Genomic DNA, 20,659 nt, shown 5'->3' on the forward strand with positions numbered 1-20,659 from the left:
CGAAGGCAAAATCCCAACATACATCACCTCGCGGGAGAAATCGGGCAACTTCTTAGGCGGCTAACGTGGTGGGGACCGACTGACTCCCGGGATAAGGAGTCAGCCCCTACTAAGTGCCAACAGCCTTTTCGGAGGGCGGATGAGCGGGTGGGGGTCTGGGCACCTTCTAGCACTTAAGATGGGAAACTATCCTAAAAGGCGTATGAACAATCAAGTGCTCAACGGCATGGAGGTGTGGAAAGGAAATGGGAATACTACCACATAATGTTTTCCCCAGGAGGGATGAAGGAAGATAACAAATGTAATGATGGTCCTTCATGAGGTAAAGCATTCTGGAGGTAAAATAGTCCCCCCTTCGGATCTCTGGGTGGGGACTACTCTGGGAAGAATCATCAAAAAAATAAAATAATGTACTTTCATTTCAGCATAGGAACCTGGAACGTATGGATAAACTTGGAAATTTTAAAAATTGAAATGGAAAAATGTAAAGTGAACATAGTGGGCTTAAATGAGATGGCCAGAAAAAGATGAGACAGTGTCGGGAAATTACACAATATTCTATTCGGGTGGCGTTAAGTCCGAGTATAGTGTCGCGATAGCAATGAAGAACGAAATAGCAAGAAGTGCAACCAAAGTGGAACGCTCCAGTGACCGCTTGATGTTTGTAAAATTAAGTGCAAAACCAGTGGATATTGTGGTTTTACAAGTATATATGGCAACAAGCGAGGATGATGACAATGTAATAGACGTACTGTATGATGACATTAGCGACATATTGCACCAGGTCAACGCCATAGTGATGGGAGACTTTAACTGTGTTGTAGAAGAAGGATCCTCGAATAAGGTGGTGGGACCATTTGGACTAGGTACAAGAGACGAAAGGGGACAAATGCTTATTGACTTCTGTAGGCAAAATGATATAGTGGTGACAAACACGAGGTTCAGGGAAAGAAAAATCAAGCTGTTCACATGGAAAAGTACAGGAGATAACAAACGCTACCAAATCGATTGCATCCTTATGAAGCAATGTTTCAGGAATAGTGTACAACACATGAAGACACTACCGGGAGCGGGTATCGATTCTGAGCACAACCTCCTAGTGGCGGAAGTGCAAACTTGGTTAGTGACGATCAAGAAAAAGGAAAAATCTAAAATGGAAATTGAAGCGACTAGGAAGTATGAACAATGATGTGAAAGAAGAGATTGAAGAAAAATTCTGTGTGATTGGCGATATGCCAGAAAATGTAGAAAATAATCGGGGAAAAGTTAAACAAATTTTACTTAACATACTCCACAACAACATCGGCAAGATGGAAAGAGCACCGAGGAAACTATGGGTAACTGAAACGATGTTTAATAAGATGAAAGAACGCAGGACGGTGGAAAGCACGAACATCAAAGTATACAGAAGGCTGAATAATGAATTGAGAAAAGAGACGGACAAAGCGAAAGAAAAGTACATGGAACAAATATGTGAAAAAATAATGGGACGTCAGCAGCACGGGAGATATGGTCTGATGTATCAGAAAGCACAAGAATTAGGAGGAAAAACTAACAAATGCATACGCACATTTGGAATCGAAAATCAACAAGGTCATGTAGTCACTGACCATAAAGGAATGCTTGGAGTTTGGGAAGAATATAAATGATCTATATGACCAGAAGAACCACAAGAAAAATATTACGTATAACGATCGAAGCAAAAGAAGAGGTGGATGATGATGAAACGGATCCAGCATATTGAAAAGTCAAGTAGTACAAGCCATCAAGAACACACAGAGGAGGAAGGCCACGGGAGACGACTACATACAAGCAGATCTGCTCAAGGGATTAGAAGACAATGCAATGAAAGTACTGACTTCACTTATTAACAAGATCTACCAGAATGGAGAATTGCCAAAGGATTTTCTTGATGTTACATTGACTATATTATTCAAGAAAAAGGAAGCAAACAAGTGCAGCTAATCACAGAACCATTAGCTTTGTTTCCCACACTGGAAAGATAATTGCGTGCATACTGAACAGACGACTGAAAAATAAGATAGAAGAGCTGTTGGAGGAAAATCAATTCAGATTTTAGAAAGAAAAATGAACCAGAGATGCCATTGGGTTGACGAGAATTATCTCAGAACGAGTTCTGGACGTAACTAAACTGGGTATGCTTTGGCCATTAAAAATAAATAAATAAATAAAATAAAATAAAATAAAAATTCCCATTCTAATATATCCTGAGATTAGGGGGGTAATTTAATGACTTTTCACCTTGTTAAAATGCAATCCTTTAGCTTTCTTTTGAAAGCAGTAAATAAACAGTGTGACCAAGAACAATGATAATACTTCCAATTTTTTGATGCCATTCTAGATTTTTCTTGGTTGAGGAAACTTTAGCCCATTTGTCAAAATGACTAATTAATACACGAAAGTATTATTGTAACGCTGTATTTCAGAAACAGAAGAGCATAACATGATATTATAAACACATTGGTGAAATTATCAATGTTTTTACTCAATTTCAAGCGAACGAGAAATATCGCTCAATGAAAATATTTGAATTCTAGTTGGGTGAATACGAAACATCTATAAAAGAACGCTACAAGTTTGTGAATACATAACTTAAAATGCCTGTATTACTAACATATGTGTGAAATCGCTTTACTCAATTTAGAGGCAGACAAAAATATCGTTCAATGAAGATCTCTCGTGGATGAATACTTAGCATCAAAAAATAAGGGCACCATATTGTTTATTGCAATAGAGTACTTTACCGGTACCATACTGTTCAGTTTTAGGAAGAAAATTCTTGCAATTCAGGCACTGTATAATGTTCTCGTTTAAAAGCTAATGGGGGGGGGGGGGTTAATGTTCCTTGTTACATAGTACCACTTGTACATCATTTCATGTTTAATAATATTCCATTTCCAACACAGAAAGTATGTGCCAACATTGCCTCCAAGATTAGGCCAATGTTACCCCACGCAATTAAACGCTTAATAATTTGTGCGACATTGAACGAACATTTAAAGCGTTAGCTTATTAACATTCGCTAATGAACATCATTTTATATTCTACTCACTTGTGCACTGAAGATGTGTCACTTTAATGCAATGAACAAAAATTACGGAGCTTGAAATATAATAAATGTTTACTTGTTAACAGTTGCTATCATTTTGCTTCCCACGTTCCGGGAATAAATCACTAGCACCAACATTTATGTGTTTTCAATGTTGTAATACTTCAATCCACAACTTTTCTTACTGGAAGAAAAAAAAATAATAACCATGTAAGAACAAATCTTTTTTTGTTTTAATGTTTTGGGCCAAAGGTGCCTTTAAATGGCCAAAGTATACCCAGTTTACGGTAAAGGAAAAGTTGTGTTTGTGCTTCATAGACTGCAAAAAGCTTTTGACAGGCTCAATTAGACTAAACAGTTGCAAATGCTTAAAGAAGTTGGTGTTAAATGGAAAGACTGACGGCTCATTCACAACCTGTACATAGGACAACGAGTCAAGATGTGTTTAAATGAAGGATAAACTAATAGTGTGGATATTTGAAGAGGATCAGACAATGATGTAATGTTATTATTCAACATTTACAGTGAATGGTTAATGAAGGAAGTATTAACGGAAATTGGAAATTTCAAGATTGGAGGGCAGTTCATTAACAAGACCACCTATGCAGATACACGGTTATTGTAGGTAGAACCGAAGAAGGACTAACGGAGATGGTTGACAAAATAGTTGACACTCGGAAATTATATGGAATTAAAATCAACATCGAAAAATCGAAAGTCATGATAATATCCCGTGGAAATGCTCCGTTATGTGTCAGAATAGAACAAAGAGTACTTAAAGAGATCGACCTTTTCAAATATCTGGGAAGTATTTTGACGAAAGACTCGTACCGCACCAAGGATATCAGGAAGAGAATCGCCACAACCAAAAGAAGCATTCAACAAGGAAATATCACTATTAACTAACAGCCCTAATATTGGACTAGGGAAGAAATTGATCAAGAGCTGTATATGGAGCATTGGACTTTATTGTTCAGAGACTTGGAAATTACGGAAGTTAGAGAATAATATTTAGAGAGCTTCGAAATGTGGTGTTGGATGAAGATGGAAAAGACAAAATAGACAGAAAGAGTAACAAGCGAAGACGTTTTGAAACGGATAGGAGAGAATATGACGCTTCCAGCCGCCATCCTTTGTAGAAAGGCAAATTGAATTAGACACATCTTGAGAAGAAATTGTCTTCCTCATACCACCATACAAGGAAAGATGGAAGGAAAGCAAGGAGCAGGGAGAAGAAGAACACACCTGATCGATGACTTAAAAAATAGAAGAAAATAATGGAAGTTAAAAAAGGAAACTGAAAATCGATAAATATGGAAGAAACATTTCTTTGTCCAAACTGAAAATTAAGAAGAAATAAATACTCATTAGTTCGAGGACCTGCCAAAAGGCAGAATACTTAATAATAATAATAATAATAATAATAATAATATAATGCAATTAATACAAAATGCGTAGTTCCATACGTATGTATGTTTTGTTTTAAGGAGAAATGTTAGTGGATACATTTATTTTGATGTCACCAGCATATATTAAATAATACCCTTAACTTGAGCCTCATTTTCTATAGGGGCGAGAGTGGATTGTATGTTTGAGCAATCACCTCGAAAATTATATTTGGAGGAAATTATTAATATAAGTAGATAGATATAGGTATGGATATAGATATAAATATAGATATAGATTAGACATATATATACCGGGTGTCCAGAATACTACTCACGGTTTTAAAAGTGTATTAGTTTTAATAGGGTCAGAGACACAGAAGGAAAAAAATGCATTTTAAAGGAGAACTCAAAAAGTTTATTTGGTCCTACAAGTCATTCTAACTCAACGTGAGTAACTCCACGTGAGCTCCATTTGTAACTCTTACAGTATCTAGCCTGAACTCAATCTCTGTCCAAGTATTCTGTAACATCTGTGATGCTACTGAAGCAATCACATTCCTAATACGGTTCTTCAGTTCATCAAGGTTACGGACCTTTTCACCAGAATGCACAAGTTATTTCACATACCCCCACAGGAAGAAGTCCAGGGCGGTAACATCAGGAGAACGTGTAGGCCACTTAATTGGGCCATCACGGCCTATACGGCCAGTAAATTCAGTATCAAGGTAGTCCCCCACTTGTAGGCTCCGATGGGGCAGGGTACCATTCAATTTGAATATCACTTGAGGTTGCAAATGTTATAACTGGGGAGCAGCAAAGTGTACGTTTCCTGTTATGGTTTGCTCTATGAAAAAGAAGGGGCCTATATGCATTATGTGTTAAAGCACACCAAACATTCAATTTGGGACTGCCTCTAGAATGTTCTATGTACGCATGCGGATTCTCAGATCCCCATATCCTAACATTGTGTCTGTTAACATAGCCAGACAAGTGAAAAGTTGCCTCATTACAGAAAACAACGTTCATAGTTTCGAGTAGTAAAAATATTGAAATAATCTTTTTAGAAAGTTAAGTTTGAGTACCATGAAAAAGTTGTATAATATTATGTTATGTTTCTTCACTAAAATAGAGCCGGATAGAAACATATTTAACCAGGCCCCAGGGGCCCGAAAGAACGGTAATTTTGAAAATAAAAGTAGCGACCAATGAAAATATTATTAAAATATATTTTTAGAAAGTTAAGTTTCAGTACCGTGCAAAAGTTGTATAATGTTATGTTTCTTCACAGAAACAGAGCCGGAATAAAAGTTATTTAACCGGGCCCCGGGGGCCCTAAAGAACGTTTGTTTTTCTTTTTAAAAAAAAGATAGTTGTAAATAGTGAAAATATTATTGAAATATAATTTTTTGGCAAGTTAAGTTTGAGTACCGTGCAAAATTTATAATGTCATGTTTCCTCGCCAAATCAGAGCCGGATAAAAAGATATTTAACCGGGCCCCGGGAGCCCGAAAGAACGTTAATGCTGAAAAAATTAGGTTGTGAGTAGTGAAAATATTATTGAAATATTTGTTTTCAGAAAATTAAGTTTGAGTACTGTGCAAAAGTTGTATAATGCTATGTTTCTTCAACAAAACAGAGGTAGATAAAAATATTTCACCAGGACCTACGGGTCCGAAAAAGTGTTATTTTTTTTAAATATATACCATTATTTTAGTATGTATAGAAAATTCGTTAAGATTCCTAATACTTTAACTTGACCCCAGGATTTAAAATGTTCTGATCTGATGTGCAGCTCTTCGTCTGATTGGTGTTTAATAGATATAATAGTACGGACACAAATACATAAGGTAAGATTGAAAAATTGACCAACAAACACCAAACCAGCCCAGGACTCACCACGTGGAGATGGCTACACAGCGAGTTCCTCCCAACCACCTTCCTCTTACTTAAAGCTCCTTAGTTGAATCTTGGAACAAAATATTGAGATTTATGTTCGAAGCTTGGTAGATACTTTCGTGCTTCCAGTTTTGCGCGAATATAACCGTCTCGTGCAACACTACCGCATACTTCTGAAGAAGGTTATGTTACTACCTTTACACACCTTTTCAAATCCTGTGTGTGGAAGGGGAACGTGACAAACTGTGAAACCTCCTCTTTTCCACAATCATTTCGGTTAATTCTTCTGTTGATATGTTAGCCAAAATTGGAGGTTTCGTTACTATTACTTCTGACCAATCGGTCAAATCGATATAATCCGCATATTCTTCAGTGCTTTGACTACTGCAATTGTCAATTAGAACTATAATTTGGTACTTTGGCCATCAAAGTAGACCCTTAAAATTAGTAGCTTTACACTGTAGACGGTTTCTTTTTTATCTTTTTTTTTCTTTTTTTGCTAGTTTCCTACGGATTTTGTTTTTATCTAGTACCTTGTTTTGGTTCGTTTTTTCAGTAAATTAATATCTACTAAAACAGCGGATACAATTTTAGCAGCCGACCTATTCGAGACACCTGTTAAATATTTTGCGATACTCATTTGTTTAGGGCTCACTATTGTTTATTTAGGTTTACTTTAGATTTTATTCTATAAACGATTGCTCCATGCGAATTCTTCATCATATGAATTCGGAGTGGAAGCACTTAATGTATGTTCCAAGTGCGGGATTGAGGCTAACGATTGTAACCCTCTTGTATTTGGTACCGCAACATCATAATCGATCTGTGTGTCATGCTTTCTTTTAAGCCTATGGGTTTCTGCTTTATCTACATTGCAACTCGTCATTTGTCTCTGATTTCTCTGATTTAATATAAGCTCGCATGACTGTATTTAATTTGATTTATCACACAGGTTAATCTATCGCAGCATTTGCAAGAGAAAATATCAAATAACTTGTGAGTACCGTTCTTAAATTTCTTTAATTTGGCTCTTAATTGAGGTATCTTGTTTCTTAATGGGGTTAATGATTGTTTTGCATTTTGAGTTGTATTTCAAAATCATGTCCTTAAATCAAAGGCAAGACAATACAGGAAGAGAGGCTCGCAGCCATATTGTTTCTAGTTTGTTTGAATTCAGCAATGTAAGCGCCGCCTTCGGAAAACCAGTGTTGTGCATTTTGCATCCAGATGCGAAAAAGTGATATTCTCTTAAAGTTTGAGAGTTCTGAGCTGGGCTCAACACGAAGGTTTTTCGTGTGTTAATATGGTAGTTATGAAAGTTAATTAAGCTCTTAATAGTTATTTGCGTATATTAAAACCATGTATTTCATGTTTTACGTATTAATAGTATTGTCTGGCAAAATGTTCTTATTACCTAAAATCATTTTATTTGAACAAAAAAAATAAGCAGTTTAGGGCCTTGGAGGCCCGGTTAAATATTGTTTTAAAATCAACATATTTGACATGGCTTCATTTCGTACCAATGCACAACTTCTGATAACTACTCAATCCCGAATATCTGAAAAAACATTTTTTTCGGCCCACCCTACTGGGTAGGGTGATCGCCGAACGACGACATTACTCATATGTAACGAACTAAACTGGTCATACTGAAAGCCCCGAAACACATTCCTATTCATATTCCCAGTGTTTTATTTCTGATGGTACGCAGCAGTACGGCGTGTCGGAACCTTTTAACCAGAATAGAATATTCCCTACTCTGTCTTAAAAAGAGGTTGATGAGAAACTTCGAAAATACCAAACGCATTATATGAACAATGAACTGTATATGTGTTTGTTATTATTGAAATTAAGTATTTATGGAACTCTTGACGTCTGTTGAAAACAAATAATAGCAGATTACATTCACCCGTTTACAGAAATATGAAAAAAAAACAACAAGAAACAAATCACTAAGAAATATTGATTATCTTTATGATTATTGCATTATAAAATTAAGATGTAAGAATCAGACATTTTAAAGGATCTTTATATGTATGTATGTAAGAGCTGTTAGTTGCAATACTACAGTGACATGCTACTGGACATTATAATTAATGTTAATAATAATAATAATAATACCCTTAAAGTTATGCGAGAATTTAACCCTTCTAAACATGATGTTCAGCGTACCAGCACCTATGTTTTTTTTACAAATAAAACGCTGCATATTCTTAAATAAATAAACAAAGTTTAATTGTTGATCACAATGCTGGACTAATGCTAATTAACCATATTATGTACCATATAAACTGCAGTACTAGAGATTGTATTTCATAATGTGTTTGATGAAGACAAAGACACTCACCGAAACTGTATAATACAATAATATATGCTTTGGTCATGATTTGTCTTTTGTTTTATACAAGAAGTTCCAAAGCTATAATCAATGGCATTTAAATATTGTATGGGCGTAGTTATCAATCAGCATCAAGTTTTAGGCTTATAAAAATCACGTATTTTTTTCATTTTTTTTTAACTGTGCCTGAGGATGTGAAACTATGTATAAGAGAGACTGGGGCTATCAGAATATAGTAATACAAAAACTATTTTTTTTTTTTTTTTTGAAAACTAAAGCAATAGATGAATTTAACTGAAAACTTTAAAATGCTGTTATCATGCAAGATCCTTCGGGATTAAGCGGTTAGCGCACGTACATTTGGCGTGGGGGACCCGGGTTCGATTTCCGGAAGGAGCTCATGTGATTCGGATTGCACGTTAATCAGTAGGTCCTGTCTCATACAGCATCGCTGCTGAAAGGTATGTTAAACTCAAAATCAAATCAATCAACTGAAGTTATTATACTACAACATATCAAAGAACTGAAGTTCTACTATAAAACCAATAGTCAGGAGAAGGGATTAATACAATGAATACTTCAGAAAATGGATTTTGGGAAAAGCACGGAGATTATTTTGTCTCTGGAGAGTCTGTTTGAGTCGCTGCTGTACGTTTGTTATAATAATAATAATAATAATAATAATAATAATAATAATAATAATAATAATAATAATAATAATAATATCATACATATTGCAGCGGAACCTAGGTCAGGGTAGGTTCGAATAAGGAAGTGTCGCTTGCAGACGTGACAGCCAAAGCCGACAAAATGGCATCCGTGGTGCACAAACTTTGTGTCTTACACACATGCATTAGTTTCAATACATGTATGCACTCACACTTCTTTAGCAAATTCAAGGAAATAGATACTGCAAAACACCTTGCTAAGAACATTTTTTTGAGGGACTGTTGAATACATTGGGAATTAGAAAAACTCCAACCGTTCACACGAATAAGAAACTAAAAGCTCAACAGAAATATATAGCGTTGTTGCGCAAAGTGAATGTGAAGTGAACGTTTTGTTTATTTTGACTCAAGGGGAGTAGACGCCTCAGTGGTAGAGCGCTTAACTCTGGTGTATGAGGCTCCTTGTTCAATCCCGGACACGTAAATGTGTGGTGGACAACATCGTGTCCGTGGGTTTTGTGAGACTACTCCCATTTCTTTCTCATCCTAGTTCCACCAATTCATCCATTATCACTCACTTGTCTTAATGATATGTTTCCCTTAGTCCGAAGGGCATTATTGTGAGACGTTAAACTGAAAGATTAAATTTTATTTTGCCTCAGATAATCTCTTGACTCAAATAACCCCAATTTCACCTACCATTTTGTTCAGCTTAATTAGATATATCAATTGGTATGTCTTATATATAGACATTCTCTTCCTTTATTTTTCTTCTTTGTCTTCTTTTCTATGCCATAAGAGTGTAGAATAATTACTCAATATATAAATATTTTTGAAAGTATTTACTTTCAGTTTTAATGGAATTTTTTGAAGGAATAATAATAATAATAATAATAATAATAATAATAATAATAATAATAATAATAATAATAATAATAATAATAAAGAAACACAAGCAAGACGTCAACAGCATGCCTTTCTTTTGAGTGTTTTTACTTCATTTCCAACAACAATAGCAGTCAAGTACTACATGTTTGAAGTATATAAGTTTCCAAATTTAAGGCATTTCTCCTTTTAAAGTGTTTGGTATTCCAGTCGGTTTTCACTGTAAGTGAAAAATTATTTGTAGTACCCAAACAGTTTTTCATTTTTCTCTCTCTCTCTCACTCGTTGAAGCTGTTTTACACAGAACACACGAAACAGAAAGGAAGAGGTTGAAAAAAAGTTTAAGAGAGAGGTAGAGAGCAAGCAAGAGGTTTAAGATATTCAAGATACACAAACGGAGACCGTCTTCATCGCCACTCTTTCCTTAATACTCTGCTTTTCTTTCTTGGTTTGTGAAGGAATTCCGTGGCAGTCGGTCCTAAACTTGTGAACGTGTCGGTAGGGGAAAAGGGAAAAATCTTCTTTTCGAGCACTTCTTATTGGTTTTTCTCTGTGAAGGCGTCATCTTGAAATGTACGAGCGTATTTTCAACACCAGGTTCCCGAGATGCTGTTCTCCGCGAATCAGCGGCAGGGACGCTGGCAGTTTATATCCCCAGAAAGAATTGCAGCCAAGGGATTTTTCAGCGAATGAAGACCAGGTTTCTCTTCTTTTTTTTCATTTTCTTTTGTTTTTCTTTCTTTATATACGTTCAACCTGAGAATGTGTGCAATGTTGATTCCGTTGCAGGTATATCTCTACAACACCAACGGACGGAAGTGTAATAATTCCTATAAAATTTATACCATGCATCAAACTGATTGTAGACAGGAAAAGAAAAAAAGGTTCATTTTGCTGTATATACAACCAAATGGATTTGATTCATCAAATGAGCCAAATTAAATTATAAGTTGGAAGCACGATATATATAGTTTTTAATTCCTTTTCTTTTTGTAGAAAAAAAAGTAATGTGCGCTTTGTAAGCTATTTAGAATAAATTTCATTTTCCGCAGAGATGAAGGCTTTGATTGGACTCTTGTGGCCTATCAAAAGATGATCCATGAACTTAAAACCATGTTTTGTATTTTTAAAATTTCCCTTGAGGATATCTTGTTCTTTCCTATTAGTACGCAAGTCGATCTAAATTACTCAAGCGAAAGTAATTGGCCATGTTGCTTTAATTTTTTATCCTCGTTTTCTATTAGCTTAAACTGGTGAAACATTTACTTTTAAACACTGAATCTGTCATACATCATTTCCTTGAACACTCTTCTTGCGCTTTCACCTATGTTCATGTAAATTACATATGTAATTTTAAGTAAAAAAAAAAACAATAAAAAATAAAAAAAATAAAAAAATAAAATTTAAGCTGGACAAACTAAGAATACGTAGCTAAACGTAAGATATCCAGGTGTTCCAGATAAAATGTTCAATGCTTACAACTCAGAAACGGTTGGAGATAAAAAGAAAAGAAATAGGAGAAAAAGTAAAATAAAGAAATATCAATGGATGCATTGAACGAAGCCCTCTGTTTTCTATATAGAACCCCGTATTATACGACATCAGGGGGGAAGGGCAATTCGAAGATCTTAAATGGCAACATATATGCCACTTTACATCATTGGAAGACAAATACATTTTGCAGGAAAAGTGTTTCAAATAGGGCACCGATTGCAAAATGCCTATCATCTAATTAATTTTCTTTTTCACTTTCAAACAAAACGTCAGTGATCATAAATAAATTGTTGGCTATAAAATAATGAAACTAAAAGTTAGATAGAAAATCTGTTAGAACACGCATCTAATGATGCGCTCTCTTTGTATCAGATGTCACTACGTCATGGGTAAGCTTACGATACGTCCCGTAAAAAAACGGGACAGTCCCGATACTGGACCCAAGTGCCCCGCGACCCGTCAATTTAGTCGTGACAGGCTATTGTCCCGTATTTTAGTCCCGTCCTATTTCTGCTCTCAATATCAGTTTATTGATATCAGTATCAGCAAGATGTAATGTTCAGTGTTTTAAAAAAAATAAATATATATTTCGTACAATATATGAATAAAATGTCACGTACTAATATTCTTTGTGTGAAAACCCATTATTATCATAATCACCTTTCATTTCTTTGTTTTTATTTTTTTTCTTATATTTTTTTCTTTTATTTTTTTTTCTTTTTATTTTTTTCTTTCTTTTTCTTTTCTTTTATTTTTCTTTTTTGTAGAGACTTAATTTGCTTGAGTCATCCTATGTAGGACATTATAGGTTCATGATTTTCCTTCGTCTGGTAGATTCTTAAATAACGTTATTTGGATAGCATTTTCGAATGAAAAACACTCCAGAAGCGTAAAGTTTCCCGAGAACAGATTGCGCTACAGAGTTTTCATTACTTCTGTGTATCCATTTCAAACAATGAAGTAAAACTATTTCCAAAAAAAAAAAAAAAAAATGTATTGCGTTGTAAAGTTCGGAGGGGAGGGGAGAGATCGAATGTGTCCCGTACTCTCATGAAAAAAAATGGCAGTCTGTCATGTGGACTTGCAAAATATTCACAATTTTAAACGGTAAGGTGTGTTAAATTTGATACACTCTTCAGAGGATTATGCAAGCAATCAACTTCAACAATGACATATATACGTAAATGATTTTGTGTGATCAAACTTGTCTTATAGTGTTCATGTTCAACAGGTTCGCAATCAAGGTTTTAGTACAAGCCGATTCAACCCGGCTAGTGTTTAATACTAAAGTTTATATATACGGAGTGTCCCAGAATTCTTTCCCTGATTACAAACATTCATAAGGCACAAAATATGACACATGGGTAAGTATTTGTTATCGTGAATTTCATGTAACATATCCAAGTTTTTGTGTACATAATTAATAAATTTCTACGTGTGATCATTTCTTTACCCGAAGGATATCCAGGCGGTATTCCAATTCCATCCATGTGTTAGTCAACATTACGTGAAGGATGAATGTTATGACTGCAGTAATTTTATGCCGTAATGCTGCGATGTCGTTCACTGGTGTTTCACTGGTCGGTCACTGGTCCTTGACATAACCCCAAAGAAATAAATCAAGTGGTTTTATGTCCTGTGATCGTGAAGACTAATTTATGGGACCATCACGCCCGATCCATATTCCTTAAAATATTGTATTCAACTAGGCACGGACATCTAATCCCCAAGCATGGCAACAACAAAGTCATATGGAGCACTGTAATCAATTGGTTGCAAGGACTTCACAATATGGACTTTGTACGCACGGAAAAGATGCTTATGAAGGATGCAGTGCACTGATGTCTTAGAAATCTGCAACTAACATGAGGCTCTCCGGACTGATTTCTTGAGACTTCTCAAGAAGGCGTCTCTTACTCTCTCGATTATCTGCGTACTAGATTCAGGCCTGCCTGTTTTAAGGAGATCACTGACGCTGCTTGTTTCCTTACACTCAACATACAACGTCTTGATGCTTTTCCCATCTGTTGGCTGTCTATGGTATGCCGTCTGGGATTGGCTGGACTGTTTTGATGTCTGTGTTCCTTGATATCAGAGGAAGCATTGGATTTCCTCCTGGTTCAGTACATGTTTCAACAAATGGTGTCCGATTCCGTTGTTGTTGCGTCACTAGGCCTGTAACAAACAAAATAAAAGTAAGTATGCACACAGCAACTTGAATACTTTTCATGCAATTCAAGATTGGGTCTATGTGTCATATGTTATGGATGTTTGTATTCAGGGAAAGCATTATGGGACATCCGGTCTGTCAAAAAAATAGCACCACTCAGAACAACTGTAAGTGTTTTCTAATTTAAATATTTACTATTTAAATAAACCATTTCGTGACATAATGGTGTCTACTTGGTGTCTGCAACAACTTTTAAGTTTGAGGAGGATCACAACAGTATTTTGTATGTTATTGTAGTTCAGATGCTCTTAGTTTGGTATGTCTGTACTTAATACAAGTGTGGTTGCGACTTAAAATGATTGTTTTGTTTGTTTTCTGGAGCAGTGAAAAGTGAACTTTTAATGAAAAAATGCATTATTGAGTGTTTATTTATTTACTTTTTACGCTGTAGACGGAAGTGCTTCACGTACATTGTAAGTCGTTGAAGAATTTCATTACCCCCTTGGAATTTGAAATAGGGGGAAAATGCGACACAAACCCTCATATACTAGGACTAATTCTGATACTGCAAGGAGAGGGCTACTCAAATAAAAAAAAAAATCTCCAAGATTCTACATATGGATCAAACCATAGTTGGGGAATAATAGAAGCAAGGTGTGTATGATGTATCTTCTGAACGAGAACGGTGTGACAGAAAGTGAAAGACACTGCGAGACTGGATCGAGAGATTGTTCGCTTGGCTATAACAAACTGAGCTTACAGCTCCAGAGCAATTGCAATGGGTATTTCTTTTAATCAGGTTACGACGTGAGTCGGATGACTGTTGTCAGACGACTGAATGAGAAAGGGTTACAAAAAACTCGAAGAAAGTTAACACTTTTAAGTGATAAGCATATAAACGCTAGAAGAGGATTCGTGAGCAAATACTGTGCATAAAGCGATGTACAGTGGTGTAATTTTCTGATGAGAAGTTTACGATTGTTGAAAGTGAGAGTGGAGCATAATTGTGGGTGAGAAAATGCCACATTGTGTTTCCAAAACAAGAAAATTTTCTGAAAGTGTTACGTTGTTGGAATGCTTTAACTCAAAAGGATTGGGAGGAATTGAGATTTTCAGTAAACAAGTTAATGCGGCCTGTTACATTGATATTGTGAACCGAAAGTCACTACGATCAGCTCCTGACTATTAATCAGGTCCGAATTTGAGTTACATTATTTAACAAGATGAAAATGCGCCGTGTTACAATACAGGGAGTGTAGCGGATTGATTTTCAAACATGAGTTTCTAAAGATTATAGGGGCCGCGGTGGCTCAGTGGTAGAGCGTTCACCTCTTTTGCTTGGGGTCCCGGGTTCGATCCCCGCCCCCGCCAAGTGAACTTTGTGGTGGACAAACACCGTGTGTGTGGGTTTTCTCGGGTTTCTCCCGTTTCCTCCCACTTTCTTCATTCCACAATTTCATTCATTACTCATCATCACCGTCTCCTTTAGCCTAACCGGCATAATCCTGGGACGTAAAACTCAAAGATTTCATTTAAAGATTATAGGGACCACCAAATTATCCAGCTATTAACCCCATTAAATATATATGGAATATTTTCTCACGAAAACTACATGGGAATACGTATGTCTAAGACAGTTCATTGAGTAACTGGTTTGAATCTGGCACCATGAACTAGATATTACATTCTGTAAAACATTTGCGAACAGTATGCTCCGTCGGCTTGCAGCATTAGGAACTGCCCGTGATCATCTAGCAAACTACTGAAGTATCATAAAGATTTGATGTAAGCATTCTTTCATCAATAGCTTACCCACCGTTCAGTGATAAACATTGCACAAATAATACATTAATCAAGAATGCGTCGTAAATTGAATTTCTGGATTGCAATGTCACTTAATGCATAAAATTGTTTTCATCTAATGTTTATACGTACACTACAGAAGCACAACATAAACATTAGAGAACAACGCGTATTAAAATATCGTTTGAATGGTGTATGATCAGCGTGATAGGCTATGTAAAATAATACTAACATTAAATATAACATTTTTCTTCAAAGTTTATATTTTATTTATTTTTTTGACAGACTGTATACACAAAATGACTATCATGTAATTGAAGTTTCTTACACATTCAAACAAAAACATCAGTGGTCACAAATGTACTAGGAGTGACTGGAAAATTTAGAATCAAAGTGGGAAAAAGTAGGTGAACAAGACAAATATATTTTATTGCTATGTTCCATATTGGCATCAACCATATCTATGTTTCTAGGTCGTTTTATGTTGATAAGTCTTTCAACTGAGACGTTGAAAACGGAACAATTCAAGTATCGTACTGTCATAAAATGTATTCGTCTGAAGTAAATGCCGTCATCTGAAATCTTCCAATGCACAAGGTGCCGAATTAAAGCACCCTAATTTGAAATTAATGTATTACCGCACTATAAAATGCATTAAAAAATATGTATACAATAATAATTACAGGTAGGTATGAAGTTGTGTCTTTCAAATCAGTAAATTCTTGTGTGCCCACAGCGAGTGGCACGGTAGGTGTCTTGGCGATACTCAATTTATCTCCAGGTTACCTGAATTATATGTAACATAATTGCCTCAATAGCATCACGTATCCTCTTGCAAAATTGTTTCACAGTTGCAATTTCTGTTGCCATTAATGTACCTCTACATGAATAAATCCAGTTGAGTACCTCGAATGAGTGTTCTGTCCACCATTATCAGCTTGAAGCAAGGGTACCTGCACATTCGAAACAATGGAAACATGTATCATCTCCCCTTCAAAGAAGAATCAATTAACATCTTCAGCTATCAAAATAATGATATTAGTTTTGGGGATTTCCCCGAAGTGTGACGTTGATTGAATAGCTTTAAATGTATCTTACAAGAACCGGATATCATTGCTCCTAATTTCTGATACATCTTAGAAATTTCTGATAAATCTTAAAAAAAAATAAATAAATAAAAATGGCTATAAATGCTGAACAGATCAATCATCTTCCACCACAAGGTTGGAAACTCAGCCATAGCAATGGTAGCAATCGTTGACTGTATGTTCCACTTTGTTTAACCACCATTGCTGAACACATTTTTCCTAACTTGAAAAACTGTCCTAGTCAGCAGATGTTTTGTTGACGCAAGAAGGTCCTTGAAGAATTGTTGGCCATTTGAATAAAAATTAATCAGCATCACTGAGGGGCATGTTTGTTTTCAACAATTTTATCTTTTAAAAACATGCATATTGTTGTATTTTGTATGATTTACATGAGGACCGAAACTTGTTTGCTTACCTCTTTGAGTGTCACAGTGTACATGCGTATTTTCAACAAATAATGTGAATTGCAGTACATGAAACTGCGTTTAGCTAAAGCATGATTTTCACTTAAGTCTCAATAGATGGTACTGTTTTTAATTAAACATTACTGATTATAAGATAGTTTGCAATATCTATAATACATTCTATTTTCGAAAATAATTAAATGAAATGCGACGCTTCTCTTGTACACCGCAATTACGCTTCATTTCCATGAACTGAAAGAGGTGCTGATTTATATGTAAATTTACTTTATGTTAAAGACTTGGGCTAGAAAAGCAAGGAACAACACAAATAGAAAACGAATATTGATTTTGCATCTCTAAGTCCATAGCAGACTATGACAGTACGAAACAAAGAAAAGAAGATTGGATATTTCTACTTGATCATTTCTAAGTGTATTCCTATATAAAACAAGTAAAATAAATAGTTCACTGAGAAAACAATTTAAGGCTAAATAGAAGATAAGACGGACGAGCTTACTTATTGAAAATACTAATGCTAGATGACGCGACTTGTTAAAAAGTATAAAAGAAAACTCTCTCTAGGTGTAATTGACTAACTAATAGTCGAACCTGTGTAAATATTGTAAACAGAACTTACATGCCGAATTTGAACTTGCTCTGCTATATAGAACACATGACTGTGTCAAAACATATTGTATATTCGTCAAAAGTTTATCAAGCTCTGTAAATACCTAGCACATATTATTATGAAATTGCGTAGATTGGGTAGATAGAATGTTCACATTGGTGTTGTGTAGCTTCAAATAAATGTTTGTCGTTTTTATTGCTTTATATCGTATAATCAACATTGCATTTTAACTTTTGATATGTTTTTACTTTCCCTTTTTTATGGTTTCATAGATATTTCTACCATGAAGTTTATTTAAAAATAATATTGAAACGGTGTTTTAATATAAAGTGCAGTCATAAATAGAAAGAACACAAGAGGGAATTACCAACTGATTGCTGATTGATGTCTACCTTTACTCTCGTAGGTTGCTAATTCCACTCTTGGTCAGACCTATATAACCGAACAATTACGATTTCACATGTATACGTATGTTTACTTTATCTTTCATTTTATTATATGCTGGCATATATGAGGCCGCTTCGCTGGGTTGAAATGAAAATTTAAATGCACAACTCCTTATCTCATGTGTTTAGTACCCGTGAAATATGCTGTTTTCGTTTTTAATGGCATCGATTTAAACAGCATCGCAAAGATCATTGATCATCTCGGCGACCCCAAAAACCATTGATTCTACACTAATATTGGTATCCCTTCCCCATGTTGCGGCCATGGCATAGAAAGTGTCACCGTTCATCTCAGCGACCCCTGTAAATGTGGATTCAGCACTAATATGGGTCATTTTCGATCATTTTTAAATATTTCATCCTCCCCTCGATCAAGCTGCGGGGTTGAATGTGAATTTAAACGGGATCGAAGGTATCACTGGTCATCTAAGCGACCCAGAAAACTAGAAATTTGACACTGATAGTGGTGATTTTCGATCATTTTTATATATCTCTTTCTCCCCTTCCCCCGAGTGGCGGGGCTGATTTTGCATTTAAACCGTATGGGAAATGTCACTGTTCATTTGAATGATCTCGGAGACTATGGTTTAGACACTAATATTGGTCATTTTCGATAGCTCCCCCTCCTCCCTATGTATAGCTCCCCCTCCTCCGTGCTGCGGCACACGGCATCAGAATTGTCAATGTTAATCTCAGCTACTCCTAAAACTATTTATTCGACACTAATATTAGTCATTTCGATCATTTTTAAATGTTTATCCCCCTCCCCTACGTTGTACCCACTCCCCATCGAACTATCAGGGCTGAATTTGGATTTAAACAGCATCAGAAGTGTCACTGTTCCTCTCATCAACCCAGAATACTATGGACTCAACAATGATATCGTTCATTTTTGATCATTTTTAAATTTTCCTCCCCTTCCCCTACGGTATATAGTAGCTCCAACTCCTCCGTTCTGCGGCATACGGCATCAGAATTTTCACTGTTAATCTCAGCTACTTCTAAAACTATGGGTTCGACACAAATATTAGTCATTTTCGATCATTTTAAAATGTTTATTCCCTCCCCTTCGTTACGCCCTCCCCCTCCCCAATTATCAGTGCTGAACTTGGATTTAAACAGCATCAGAAGTGTCACTGTTTCTCTCATGGAACCCTAAACTATGGATTCAACACTAATATCGGCCATTTTTGATAATTTTTAAATTTCCTTCCCCATCCCCCTTTCCTATGTTGCATCGTCAAAGTAAATAGCCTAAAGCAATCTCCGCTCCTAAGCTCATGTATGTTGAAAATTTGATTGAGATCGGTCGGGTGGTTAAAGTGTGATGACACAAAAGCAGTCATTTTTATTTTATTTTTTACATATATCTCCCACTCCCCTTTCCCTACGTTGGCTCGTCAAAGTGAAACGATAAATAACACCCAAGGCCCGACCCTCATATATGTTGAAAATTTGATGAAGATTGATTGGTTGTTTCAAAAGATATTAGGTTTTATTAGTTTTTATTTATACGTCTCCCTCACCTTCCCCAACCCTATTATCTACCGTTAATGTAAAATTACAAAATTGTTTCCAGATCTGGGCCTCATGTATCTTGGAAATTTGATTGAGATCTTTCGGATAGTTCAAGAGTTATTAAGTTACAAAAATAGTCACTTTCAGTCTTATATAAATTGATTTTTATATATCTCCCCCTCCTTCTCCTCCCCACGTTACTCCGTCAAATTTAAATTATAAAAACAATCCCGGGCCTGAACCTCATCTATGTTGAAAATTTGATCAAGTTTGGTCAAGTGGTTTAGGAGTTATTAAGTTTTATTTATTTTTATACCCCCTCTGCCTCCTTCAACAATAAGTTCTACCATCAAAATGAATAGCCTAAAACCAGCCCAGATTCGTACCTCATCCATGTTAGAAATTTGATCGAGATCGGTCTGGTGGTTCAGGAGATTTTGAGTCACAAACATACTGATTTTCAATTTTATATATATATATATATATATATATATATATATATATATATATATATATATATATATATATATAGAGAGAGAGAGAGAGAGAGAGAGAGAGAGAGAGAGAGAATAGTTGAACCTGCGCTCTTTACACGGCGCATTATTTACATATGAGCATGAATCTCCTTGTCATTCCTTACAACATCTGTACATGACTCTTTACAGACACTTATAAAAATCGGCAAAAGGAACCATAAAGGAGATATATTTTTCGACTATTTTATCAATATTTTGCACAGTTTGCAAGATTTGGACCTACTTACGGATGGAAGTGAAAATTTTAAGTATTACGCCATTCAGTTATGCCGGCTAGGCTCGCACGCAATGTTTGTCCACCACAAAGTTGAATTGGCGTGAGCTGGG

At 35.6% G+C, this 20,659-nt stretch overlaps 1 protein-coding gene across 1 annotated transcript; it reads left to right on the forward strand.

Annotated features, from left to right (window-relative positions):
* The first annotated feature begins 712 nt into the window (after positions 1 to 712).
* LOC145687574 (protein CFDP2-like) lies at positions 713 to 1,189 on the forward strand. The gene has a single exon (XM_081761039.1). The coding sequence runs from the start codon at positions 713 to 715 to the stop codon at positions 1,187 to 1,189; it is 477 nt and encodes a 158-aa protein (XP_081617165.1).
* The last annotated feature ends 19,470 nt before the right edge of the window (positions 1,190 to 20,659 follow it).

Source organism: Thermobia domestica, chromosome 6, assembly GCF_964235325.1.
Source record: "Thermobia domestica chromosome 6, izTheDome1.hap1.1, whole genome shotgun sequence".
In the NCBI taxonomy this organism is placed as follows: domain Eukaryota; kingdom Metazoa; phylum Arthropoda; class Insecta; order Zygentoma; family Lepismatidae; genus Thermobia; species Thermobia domestica.

What these genes read in the sequence shown, in the direction of transcription:
- LOC145687574 (XM_081761039.1), top strand. Translation starts at nt 713, where the DNA reads ATGGCAACAAGCGAGGATGATGACAATGTAATAGACGTACTGTATGAT.